At 37.8% G+C, this 13,638-nt stretch overlaps 1 protein-coding gene across 1 annotated transcript; it reads right to left on the minus strand.

Moving 5' to 3' along the window:
* Positions 1-8,235: 8,235 nt before the first annotated feature.
* LOC150078664 (irregular chiasm C-roughest protein-like) lies at positions 8,236-9,888 on the minus strand. The gene has a single exon (XM_090382206.1). The coding sequence runs from the start codon at positions 9,886-9,888 to the stop codon at positions 8,236-8,238; it is 1,653 nt and encodes a 550-aa protein (XP_090238332.1).
* Between the last annotated feature and the right edge of the window lie 3,750 nt (positions 9,889-13,638).

The following is a 13,638-nucleotide window of genomic DNA, read 5'->3' on the forward strand; positions in this document are numbered from 1 at the left end:
ATCAATGACCTTCTTCCATTGACTGGAAATCCTATCCATAGTTTTGCCGATGATAGCACATTGCATTCAACTTTCCATTTTGAGAAACCTTGTCCAGCTCAATCAGCTTCAAGTTCTCGAAAATCTGCTGGCAATTCCTTAAATGCCGATCTTCAGGTAATTCTCCAGTGGGGCAAAGACAACTTAGTTGATTTCAACCCTTCTAAAACTCAATCTTGTCTTATATCTCGCAAAAAGGATTCTTCTGCTCCTATGCTTATCTTTAGTGACACTCCGATTTCTAGGCAAAGTGATATATATATCTTTTGGGGATTACCCTGACTTCTAATCTCTCTTGGCACAAGCACATTACAAATATTGCTTCCTCTGCATCTAAAAAACTTGGTTTTCTCTTTCGCTCTCGGCGTTACTTTTCTTCCGAACAGCTGTTCCCTCTTCACAAATCGCAAATCCGCCCAACCGCGGAATATTGTTTCCACATCTGGGGTGGTGCCCCTAAAACCCCCTCTTAGGCTTCTTGATTCTGTTCAGAAGAGGGCAGTTAGGTTAATTAATGATTCATCTCTAACAGAGTCTCTCCACTCGCTGTTTCATACACGTTCATACATGTCTCATTCCCACTCTCTCTTTCAAAACAATGCGAACACGTGCCGCCACCAGCCAACATCCATTTACTGTCTAACTTCAAACTCACAGAACCAACTTTTCATCTTCCTCGTTTTATTCATTCAACTGCCGTTTTCTGGAACAACCTTCCTTCGCACGTATTTCCTGAAAATACAGTCTACAGAAGTTCAAATCCAATGTCAACAAAAATCTTCTTTCGTCTTCTCAACCTCCAATCCAAGCACTGTACTAAGTACTGTAGGTTCTAATACCTCTCGTATTTCGGGTTTACATAAAAAAACAAAAACAAAATAGGTCCGCGATCTTGGTTTCCGTGAGGTCAGGATTTCGGACTGCGATAGCAGCCCATGGGTTGTCTCCATCAACTTGTACGATCTTGTATTGTAGGGGGTAGCCTTTTACTTCCTTGTTGTAAGGCTCCTGTAGCCAGCCTTCAGTCTCCCTACCCTTCTCTTTGACTATACACCGCGAAAGCCCGACGCATCCAAATTTAAATTAGCACCAAAATTATTGCCCGCCCCATTAGGCCTCTAGAACTTGTCATTTTAGCGTACAAGCCCATGGTAATTTCGGGGAACAAACCCCACATACTAACTTAATAGCGATTTTGCAATTATACCACCGCGATTATCTATCTTTTTTTTTTTTTTTTTCTATAGGACCCAGCCGCTGAAATCCCAGGAAATTAGGAGGCGGGACCTGCCAGAGTATAATAAATTTCAAGGTACACCTGGCCAGCCTCCTCGTTGGCATAGTACGGACAACGTCGGGTCTCATCAGGGGCTCGACGGGGAATAGGCCAGAAGAACAATGGGCACAACATACTACACAACACATGATCCACACACTTTTAAATCTCTGGTCTTGACAGAGTACTGTCCCTCGATACAGCGAACACTCGCGGAGATGGGAGAAATTCCTGGTGCCGTTTGACCCTCAACATACTTTGTACTTTGTACTTTTTAGCATTAGTATGTCATAATTTTCTTCCGTGGCTTTTTTAGCCATTTGTGCGACAACAGCCTTGGATCTTTGAGCATTGTACTGTGCTGTGCTGCGCTGTGCGAATTTAATCTTAATATTTGTTTGATTATAGTGATTCTGGTTATTCCCCATAGTCGGTTCTGTTTTGTTCTGCACTCTTAGCCTTTATGTAGATTGGACGCTTGCTATCCCGTAGTGGGTGATCAAGTGGTAGCTTCGTTTCTTTACAAGTCACACAAATTGGGGAGTTCTGCTTTCCTGGGGCATAATGCGAATTCATGTCCGGTGTCCGCGCAATGGCCACAGGTAGGCTGTGTTTGCTTACAGGTGTGGGTCGTGTGACCAAAGCGGCAGCACCTGTAACATTTGGGAACAGCCACGTGCTCACGAAAGCGGTGGCTGCCCCAGTTTACATAATTTCTTGATTGTTGGCTCAAAGATTTCTAGGTCGCTGCTGAGCGCTCTATGATCAAATTTATGGCATTTCCATTTCTGGATTTAGTTTTGTGTTTGGGCATAACGTGTTACCCTGATTCTTCCTCCATGAGTGTCTGCGTCAAGTTTTTGTAGTATATTTCCTCTGTTAGCTCTTCTGGGGTTGTCTCTTTGTCTACATCAAATACAATGATGCTTGGCGCTTTCCGTCTAGTACGCTCAACGCTGGGACTCCTGCAGGAGTCCCAGCGTCGAAATTTTGTGGTTGCTAATTATACCTTTTATATCCTCCTCAGTTTCAGTCTCAATTACATCTCTACGTTTCTTCTTTTCCAAATAGATCTAATCTTATGCTTGAATTCATCTTTCAGCTTTTCTACTATTGTTTGTTTTACCTCTTCACTTGTCCTGTGTATTTCTGTAGAGGCTGGTTTTAGTACAATTAGGTGCTGTTTTGGTATGAGGGTTTTCCTCTGGGCTGTTTTGGTCCTGTTTGTATTGGTGCTTTCATTTGGCTTGTTTAGGTTGGTCCTCAGCGCTTGGGAGTAAGTAGAGACGCGCTGGGGCATTTCATTTGCCCTGCTGTTTTGATAGACTTGAAATTTGGCTAAAGCAACTTCTTTTTCCAAGTTGGTCTGGACTAGGATTGTCTCTATTTTCATCCATAATCCCACTATTTCCCCCCCACCGGAGCGGAGTGCAGTCGTAATCCTGTTATGTTGTTCTTTAAATAGGCTTTCTAGGTTGGTCCTTAGAATAAGAGACTGCTCCAGTGCAGTGCCTTCAGGCAGTCTGGGTTTCAATGGGGTTTCTTGTTGTTTGGCCTGCGCTTTTCCTGTCTTTATTCGGTCTTTGTTCTCGCTTCTGGAGCTGGTTTCTTTCTCCGATCTGGGAGCTGTGGGTTTCTTGCCCTTTCTCTTTGCTGCGGATGTTGTTAGAGTATTGTCCAAGGCTTCGTTATTCTCTATAATCGCTATTTATAGCCTTTTTGAGCTGCGTACTTGGATATTTCGAGTTTCCGGCCAGGCCCGAATTATCGGGATTGTTTCGGTTTATCGATTTCATATTGTTCTCTGGATGAAGAGTTCTGAAGGGCAGCTACCGAGTTGCTTAGCTGCAGGAGTACAATGTTTAGTTCTGATTCTGTTTTATATTTGTTGACCCAGAACTTGTCGGGTGGTGGGGAGGGAGTCTCAACCCTAAGTACCAAAATATCCGGATGTCGTACTTAGTTGATTATTCGTTCTGGGAGGCCTGTGCATACAGTGTGTATTGTTATATATATTTTCAATATCATGATATAGTAATATTACCTGACTTTTATTAACTCTGTGATAAATCAAATATATTTAGTACCCCAAAAATGTTCTGGACATAAGATGTCTTAAAGTACGTAGCAAGTAACTCACACTAACGGTCACTCAGAAAAGGTCTGACCAATCAGAGCTCGACCGCGTGGTGTACACTGAGAACGTATTGTTATATATATTCTCAATATCATAAATATAGTGACAATAAATAACTTTTATTAACCCTGTATTAGATCAAATATATTTAGATCAAATATAATATATCAAATATATTTATTAGTACACGTAATGATATTTTATTGCTGTGAAATAACTTGAAAATAAAAATATTGCAAAAGAGTCACCAGCTATCCGAGGCAATATGATAGTCTCGCTTGTTTTTTTTTTTTTTTTTTGTCTTCTTAGTTTCGTGCCGGACAGGCAAAATAGACATCTTTCTTCCTAGCAACTTCACACATGGTTGCAGAGAAGGCCGATAGCACCATTTTTATGACATATGATAATGCTGTTTAGTCATTATAGTTTTTAAGTTTTTAAGTCATATTAGTTTTTAAGAATAAATGGTATCTGTATCATAATTATTGAAACAGCAATGCATTAAATTTTGTCTATCCAACGTAGCATGTACAGTAGACTGTCGAAATAACGGCACCCCAAATAACGGCATATTCGAAATAACAGCACGAATGTTACGTACAGCGCAGATGTCTTTCAGTGCCGAAAAAAAGAAAAGAAAAGAAGTCACGTGATAACTGTATTTATTTACGTTCGCCATTTTAAAGCTTAGTGACAAACTTGATATAATTCAAAATATTATTTTACGATAACCCGGAATGTTATTTCATATACCCATTTGTATTGTCTGTAAATTGCATGTGTTCTCTGCTCGATTTGCCTGTTTTGCTGGACGAAAGCCCCCCAGTTTCTTGGGGAAAAACCTTGCTAGCTACGCCTGAGACCCACTAACTCATACACGGAGCGGAAAAAAATCCTAAAGAAGTTCCTCGCGTCATCGACGGGATTCGAACGCGGGCCTTTTCCAGCCGGTGTGGGGAGGAAGGTGACGATACCACTGTGTTATACCGTCGCCACCGTAACAATATTTTATCCCTGAAAAAAATTACTGCAGAAAAATTACATTCAGTTTTGAAAAAAAATTATTGTGTGCTTGAAGAAAATTGGTTATAATGTTGTAGCAATTGTAAGTGATAATATTTCAATTAACAAAAAAAGTATTTCAGAAAATAATTTAAACTTTTCTAATTAATACCATTATCATTATTTTGCTCAACAATTATTGTTAAAAGAAAAATGATCTATTAAAAGCAACACATAAGCATAAACTTCAAACATTGAAAATGAGCTAAATTTAAAAGTATAATAATTTCTATTCAATTATAGTAATCAAATTATTAGATTTTAAGAATAAATGTATACATTAGTTGGATTACAAATTACTGTACATGTAAAACATTCAAAATATAATAAATGTAAAAAATGTAGTAAAACATTCAAAATGTGTTGTCTTCATTTTTTCAGAATGTTATGATTAACAAAAATTATAACACTTAACTATCAAAACTGGTAATTTTTATTTATTCATCTCATTTATTCATTTATTTTTTCATATTGTCTCTTGCAACATATATTATCTTTCCATTATGCACAGAAATTAAATAGATTTACATTCAACTCTTGCTTTCACTTTTCTCAGTTCTGTGCAGCGATGTAGCTTTGTGTACTTCTTATGGCCCACTTATGATGACGTCAGACACGCATGATCAGTCATTATTACTACCGTGGCGACAGCTATACGCGCAGACTAAACTTGATATAATAAAGAAAATAGAACAGAGCGTAAGCATAAGTGTATTAATGGCAAAATATAACATTGGATCATCAACATGTTTATGTTTTTTATGTGCAGTTAATAAAATTGCATTCCTAATATTACTCTATTTCTTATTTAGCCTCATTATTTCTGCATTAAATACATTAAAAATAAAACTTTCTAGATAACGGAAAAATCGAAATAACGGCACCTTGAATTCCCGAAAGTGCCATTAATGTAACATCTCATATCAGAACTTGTATCCTTTACATCGAAATGTGTAGTTGAGAGGGATAGCAAAGCAGTATTTACTTCACGTTCGAGACTGAAACTTCCATCAAATACCTTATAAAATGATTCATCCTTCAATTCTGTACGTTTCAGAGATGTAAGCTTCAGCTCCCATATCCACACTTTGCAACATTCAGTAAGGCGAATATTGGATGATCGGATGGCTTTTAGGCAAACATCCTTACAAATTATGTGCACACTACCACCATCACAGTAGCCCTCAGTTACACAACTGTCACCTGGCACACACACACATATACTCGCTGCATATATATATACTCGTTACACTTACTTACTTAGGTTTTGTGTGTACTAGGGTGTGGCCGCATCAGAACTAGTTAGTCTAGGCATAATCTATACTTTTTGTTCTAAGTGTAGTTATGTTGGTTCCGACACTTTTCTTTTGGTCTGCCATCTTAATTTGCTTTATTGTGTTCATCTCGCCTAATCTGGAATATCGTTCTGTTTTATCGTCTAGTGGTTTTTATAGGACAGTTTCGTATACCCTCAAGATGGGGAGGGAGAATGTTTCATCCCCTTTCCATCTCGCAGTTTGAACTTTAGCGTTGCATTTATCGAGTAATTAACTTTCTCGACACCGCAGTTACCTCCTAATCAGGTTTTAACATTTAGCTTTCAGTGGTTGCATGTGAGGTTTTGGCAGAGAATGAGAAACTCCTATAATGCGAAACATAATAAAATTTAATCATGAAAAAATAAATCTTACATAGATATAAGTTCATCAAATCATTACGATAATAATAAGATCATAGACTTTGGGATTATCATTCTTAAACACAGCAGTTATTAGTTACAAGATTATATGAGGCTAGAAAGAATCCATCTTTTCATCAGAAACTTACCAGTCTAAGAGATGGCTGGGCGGCGGCTCTTCCCTTCGTTCTCCGTGACTGGAACTTCTCTATTCTCTTCTCTCTGGACGCCGACCTCTCACTCTGCTTCGGCCTCCCCGTTCTGTTCCTCTCGACTCTTTCTCTGGACTCCGACTTCCCGTCCTCTCCGACTTCTCTGACTTCCGACCTTCCGTTTTCTCCGACTCTTCCCGTCCTCCGCTCTATTCTCTTCTGTCCTCTCCGACCTCTCATCTTCTGGGTCTCGAGGACCTGCTTTTATAGCTCTAGTTCTCCCTTATTGTTTATACATTTTCCTTTCTCTTAATGGAGAACTCCCACGTTATGGGACACTTAATCAAAGGAGTCACCATCATCCTCGATTACGCCATGTACCAAACATTCTGGCCAGACGTGTAGACACTTCACCAGCTCCTTATTAGGAAAATGAAGAGTCTCTAGCTTACATATTCACCGAGTTTATGATGCTCGGAGGAATCTACGATATCCGTTCACACGGGTGTGTGTGTATCTCTCTGATTCCCCCCCCCCCCCTTTCTGTCGTCATCATTTGCATGTCAAGCTAAGTGCATCTTTCTGTGTTTATAAAAACGTAACCCGTAGGTGGCTCCCAAGATAGCCGTCGCCGGCAAACAACTGCAGGCTTCTGTAGAGTTTAGATAGGCTTTGTTTTTACATAGTTGCTGTGGCTAATTTCGCCATATTTTAAGTTATTATAACAGGTTCCAATTTAAAGATTTAAAGACATCTAACCTGCTTTAATACTCAGTTTTTAATAACTCTAAAATTGTCAATAAACGAGGTTTTGGATAATAACTAAGTAGGGGAATTATGAGAAATTAAAATTAATGTATTTATTATAGATTTAAAGGAAAAGGCGGAATTAGCACTGCAACATCTTCAACAGCTCCCCCTTTTTCAGAATTGAGACTGGGGATTTAGAAGAAAATCACGCTTCTCAATTCTGAAAAACCAAATCGGGCCCTAAACTAAGATTCCCAAAGTAAAAGATGGCTTCTTCCTTTACAACTGCCTCTACAACTAAACTATATATATTTTCAAACACAAAATACTAAAAGGTTAATATCTATGATATTATAATATTATAATACTGGTATACCATGAATAATATTGTATCATGAACAATAATAAGTTCGTAAATCTTCCTTTGGCTATCTTTACACATTTTCGCGCACACAGTTTTATAAGGAACACTTTTCTTATCTTCATTATATCTTCTCAAGTGTCCATTGTCCTTTTATCAAAAACAAGCACAATGTTTCGTTGGTCTGCTAGGCTGTAGTACACTTCTGTTTTAAGAATGATGCACGTCTTTTCCATGGCATAATCATCCTTCAAGATTTTTCTCCAAGCATGATACATGTTCATGTAACAAAATAAACAAAGTTAGCAAATGTTCTTATTAGATTTATATATGTGTTTTTCATAACGCTAATATATAATTAGTGCTAATATATAGGTACACATAATACTGATCAATAGTAGAAAAGTAACAGAAAAGTAACAATCAAATTATTTTTCCAAGAATTTAAACCTTTAAAAGCATTAATACTTTCATAATTATTTCACAATTACTATTACAAGTATATCACTCTAACATAGTTATTGCATTAAAATTTCATTTGAATGTCAGTAGAACATTACAATTTCATTTGAATGTCAGTAGAATGTCAACAGAAGTATTCATAAAGTTCAAAGTTCTAAGTGTTTCTTTTAATTCACTCGAAAGTTTTTTCCCTTTCCACACGGGACAGTGAGTCCCTGCACACACACAGTTTGAGTGTTTCCAAAAAATAAAAACACTTCTGAAGCTCATTTAGACGTCAGGGAAGAGGAGAAAGGCTTTTCCTCCTCCTTTTTCTTCTTATTCTAGGCTGGTAATGCTTACACGATCGTTGTCATTCTCCCTATAATAAACTTGATAAGTGCGTATTTGATTTGAAGTTTCCATATTGATGCTTCCACACTTCCATAGCTTCCATAATACTGCTCCTAGTGTGATTAAGATCAACACTATAGCTGGAATTCCTAACGTAAGGTATACTGCTTCACGAGACCAATTCCTTTCTAGATGCACCACTAATTTTAACTGTCCCCACTGATTCCATACAAGACATTCATAAAAGCCAAATTGTTTTGCTTGGACTGAGTCGTTGCTGAGAGTACTGGTTACAACTCGTTGACTCCATACTTCCAAATGAGTGGTTAGTAGTTCATTAGTCATGGTATTTTTCCAGGTCACATTCTCTAGAGGAGGAACATATTTAAAAACACCTTGTAGCCGAACGTCGTCTCCTAAACTTGCTAGATGTGTTTTACAGTTTCCTTCTGGTGATCCTTTTATATAAATCAATGCCTGGTCTTTCACTAAAGGATAGTTTGAGATTTCTGCTGTACAAGTGTAGCGACCTGACGTTTGACGTGTCATCTTAGGAATTGATAAAGTAGAAATGATACTGCTTTGAATAATCTTATCCTCGAAATACCATTTTATTACTGGAAATGGGTTTCCTCTAGCTTCACACTGTAGCAAAACTGGATTTCCTTGGATTGTAGCAATATCGTTCAATTTAGATATGAAAATGGGTCCGTAAGATACTGTCAATACGTAGGAAGCTTGGGCTGTTCCTAGTTCATTTCGAACTAAGCAGGTGAAGTTATCGTTATGATTTGTTCTCATAACGCTTTTAATTTCAAGAGAAGCGTTTCCTTGTTTTGTTAGCAGTTCTCCGTTTTTAAACCATTTGTAAACGAAAACATCTGGGTTTGCTCTGGCTTCACATTTTAATTTGAACCGATCATATTCACGTGCGATTTTTGAGGTTGTTTTCATAGTGATTCTTGGCTTATACTTCACTAGGACTGTGATTGAGACCATTAGAGGATGCAAGTAAGTTAGATGATTAGCGACACAGGTAAATGCTTTCTTATCATACTCTGGTGATAGAGTGGTTATCCATTTCAAATAAGTGTTCATTCTTATTTTGTCTGACCATAATTCCTGACTGGTTTGTACTGATCCGTTGATGGGATTACCATCAAAATGAATCCATCTCAAAATAACTGGCGGTTTTCCTGCTAAAGATTTGCATGTAACAGTGGCTTGCTCTCCTTCGTTCCCGTTAAGGAATGCGCCTTCTCCGATTAGAGGTGGTAGAGGCGTAACATAAATTGTTACCATAGCTGTACTTGATCGGAATTGACGTCCATCCTTAGTTTGAACGTGACAAAAATATTTGCCTTCATCTTGCAGCTGCAGTTGGGAGATTTGCAATGCAAAATCATTCTCTCTAGGTGATCCGATGATTTTATAATCAGGAAGCCCTAATGGTCTGAAAAGATGATCTGTGCTTTTTCCGTTGAAAAACCATTTTACAGTGACTGTGAGATTTGAAACTAATCTGCAGGGGATGATGATAGTTTGACCAGTCATGGCCTCTCTATCCAATGGCTGAAGAATGAAGATACCGGTATGATAAGGCGTACACCGAATAAGTAGAGCAACTAGTAGGAACATGATCTAGGCTGGAGAAGTCATACTGATGAGTATTCTGGTATGTATTTCTGTCAAAAATAATGTTTCCCGTTTTTTTTTTTTTTTTTGATGAGAAAAAGAAGAATCTTTCACTCAACATCTGAATGTTGATCTTTAGTTTTATTCATCTCTCTAAGCTTTAGATATAGAAAGTGAGAGAGAATCTACCCTAATTGCTTCTTCCTCTTTCCGATTTTTTTTACATAATTGGATGATTCTTATAGGAAAACCTGTAACAATGTTACTCTTACTTCCTGTCTGAAATTCAGTTACGCATGATCTATGTACTCTCTTATCTTCCTGCAGTCGTTCTCACTGATTTTCCAGTAGTCAGTCCTGCTAATGTAGTCATTCTCTATATAATTTTGAACACTTCCCACACACTTTTTTTTTTTACCATAAGAAACATACCTTTTATTGTCTGTCATATTGACCCTAGTATGAGCTTTATATACTAAAAACAAATGCTAAAATTATTCCCACTATTACATAAATCACATAGGTAACGTACTTGGGTAAACAATGTCTACTTCTAATCAAATCCCAACATATAACACAAGACATCTTCAACACTCGTCTCTTCCTAATAAATGTATGATTCCTTCAATAATCTTACCCTTTTGTGAGATAAACAAAAACTTTCAAGGTCCCGGGGTTAATAAGAACTCCTGGGGAACACTCACTTGAAGGGGTTTCTTTATCCTTGACAAAAGATCTCTCTGTTCCAAATTTTCGTATAATTGCCTCCGTGTATCAAAGTAAAAAAGGAATTCATAGACATTACCTTGAAACCTTATTTGTTCAAATCAAACGTCTTGCCTCAAAAAGTTCAGAGTACTTATAGCCACAAGTTATTCCTTATAGATAGGTTTTGAGTGATGTAAGTTAGCACAGGGATAATCGTAATTTATGTAGCATGAAGAAGACAGCTGAAAATTTTTTTTTTTTTTTTTTTTCCCATACAGTTTAATCGAAAATAGCTATGTATTTGCTGTCTTGACATTCCTATGTAATGTCAGTAACTCCTTAATTCCATATGTAAAAGAGTTATAATTAGCAGATAAAGTTCTATTTTAACATTATTTGTAGAACTAAAAATTCTGATTTAGATTGCCCCAAACCTTTATTTGAGAGTAAAAATGAGTTTTCTTTTTAAAACAGCACAAGAAGAAGATCCCCTTATTTTGACCTTAGACTTCAGATGATACCTCTTTTTTTTTTTTTTTTTTTTTTTCTTAACTCTTATTCTTTAGAAACATGATAAAAACAAGTAGTGACTGGGAGGAACCAGCCGTCCCCAGGCTAAATGCTTCTTCTCATCTCTAAAAAGCACGATTATTGTCTTCCTTAGATATCATTCTGAATCTTCTTTCTTGAACTTGAATTTAGACATACAATGAGGGAGAGAGAGAGAGAGAAAACAAAAGGGGACTAGGGGTTACCCGGGAAGCCCTAGACCATTTGCAATCCTCTTCTCCTCTTTTACTTTTGTATACTCGAAATATATTTTGCGGCGAAAAATATTATTTGCTCCGTAATATCCCTAGTTAATTATCCCTAGTTAATTAAAAGTTCTGACACTAATCACTTTTTTTTTTTTTTTTTTTTTTTTTTGATTCCTAAAAGATAACTTCTGCTTTTGCTTGCAATTTACAGTTAGGATAAATTGATTTCTCTTTCCTGTGTCTCTAACTATACCATTTAATACTCTGTGCTTCTTGGGCTATCTAATAATATAACTGCTGCTAAAATTTAATGATAGAGTCGAATGACATCTATCCTTCTCCCCTTTTTTTTTTTTTTTCTCTTTTAATTCAAGGCATCTAAAAACCTCAGCACTAGATCGTACGCAGTAGTCCCTGTCGGTTGATTGGAGCTTTCCTGGTTTTCTTGAGATTCGGGTTCGAATATAGGTTCTGTTGCCCACTGTACAAGTCGATCATATATACTCGGATTTTCAGGGTGTGGCGGTGCTGCTTCTGCCCTTTCTTCAGAGCAAATTTGAGCTGGCTGAGCCTTGTCTTCTTTCACAATATTTTCGGAGGGACCGCTTTGGTCCATTTCTTCATCTGTTGTTTGAACTATTTCAGGAGCAGTTGTCTGGGGAAGTATTTTCTCTTCCTTATGCTCAGGAATTGATACTGAATGAGGCTCGTGATTTCTACTCCGTAAATTGTATTGATGTGTTGGCTGGGAATGCACTTGCTGTTTTCTGCTTGGCAAAGTGGCATTATCCTCTTGCCTTTGACTCTGTGAGACTGTTTGTTGTTCTTGCTTTACCACCGTTGGTTGTTTTTGACTCTTATTAGGTAAATACCTTAACGGGATTGAAACGGGCAGACTTGGCACCTGGTAAACCTCAGGGTCAATCCAGTCTTCTTCCTCTGATTCGGATTCAACATATATCTCCTTTGGTTTTGTGTGTTCAGAGGTTTGTTCAGGTAAGGAAGTAGTTTCTGACTGCTCTAAACGTAGTTCTGGAAACGGTTTGCGTTCTATGACTTTAGTTAACCTATCCACGTGAACTAATTGTTTATCCCTAGGGTGATATATGTGCTGAATCTGATAGTTCACTTCAGATGCTTGAGATATAACCCGATATGGTCCACTACTCTGACGTGACAACTTGCGTGTCCTACCTGGTTTAACCGTCGGAGTATAAAGATATACTATGCTTCCAACCCTAATCTGCTTATCTACGGCCTTAGTAGAGCGATATCTTTCTTGGGTTTGTGCAGCGTCTTCCAGATGTTGCTGAACTATTTCATAAGTTCGCTGCATCCTCGCTACCATTTGCTCTGAATAATGCTCCAAAGAGGCATATGTAGGATGGGTTTCTGAAGTCCAAATATGCTGTGGCATTATAATATCTCTTCCATACATTAGATAATTTGGTGTTTCATGAGTAGCAGAATGTACAGCTGAATGGTATGCTGCTACTGCCAATGGAACACAGATATGCCAGTCTGATTGTGTAGAATTCACGACATGCGATAGGATTGCTGCCAGAGTTTTATTCAGCCTCTCTACTCTTCCGTTGGTTTGGGGATGAAAAGCAGTGGTTTGAAGCTTCTTAATGCCCAGTTTTTGATAGATTTCTTTCATTAAAGTTGATAGGAAGTTAGTTCCTCTGTCTGTCAACAGGGTTTGTGGAATTCCATGTCTGGCAACCACATGATTTACAAAAGCTGTAGCTATTTCCTCTGCTTTCTGTGTCTTGAGAGGTATTGCTTCCACATAACGTGTAAAGCAGTCTAACACCATTAATAAATATTTATGTCCATCTAGACTGGTCGGCAATGGACCAAGGATGTCCATGCTCACTGTGCACCAGGGAGATGATTGTGTTGGGAGTCGCAGCAAGCGTGCTTTTGCTTTTGGATTATATCCTCTTCTTTCTAAGCATGAAGGGCAAGAACTGACATAAGCTTTAATTTCCTTGTACATATTTGTCCAGAAGAAATTTCTTCGTACCTTCTGTAAAGTTTTGTCAAACGATAGATGGCCACTGGAAGGATTCGTATGACAAGCCTCCAAAATCTGACCTTTTAATACATGTGGAACCACAACTTGCTCAAATGGCTGTTCTCGAGTTGATTTAGCATCAGGTAAGGAGTAATGATATAATATCCCCTCATTTAAATAATAAGAATCTGGAATCTTAGCTAAAGCTTGGCCATTTCCCTCTAATTGAGTGATTAAGGCGTTTAGACTGTTGTCTTCCCTCTGTAA

The sequence above is a fragment of the Mastigoproctus giganteus genome, chromosome 10 (assembly GCF_048544385.1).
Source record: "Mastigoproctus giganteus isolate SK-2022 chromosome 10, ASM4854438v1, whole genome shotgun sequence".
NCBI classification, from domain to species: Eukaryota; Metazoa; Arthropoda; class Arachnida; order Uropygi; family Thelyphonidae; genus Mastigoproctus; species Mastigoproctus giganteus.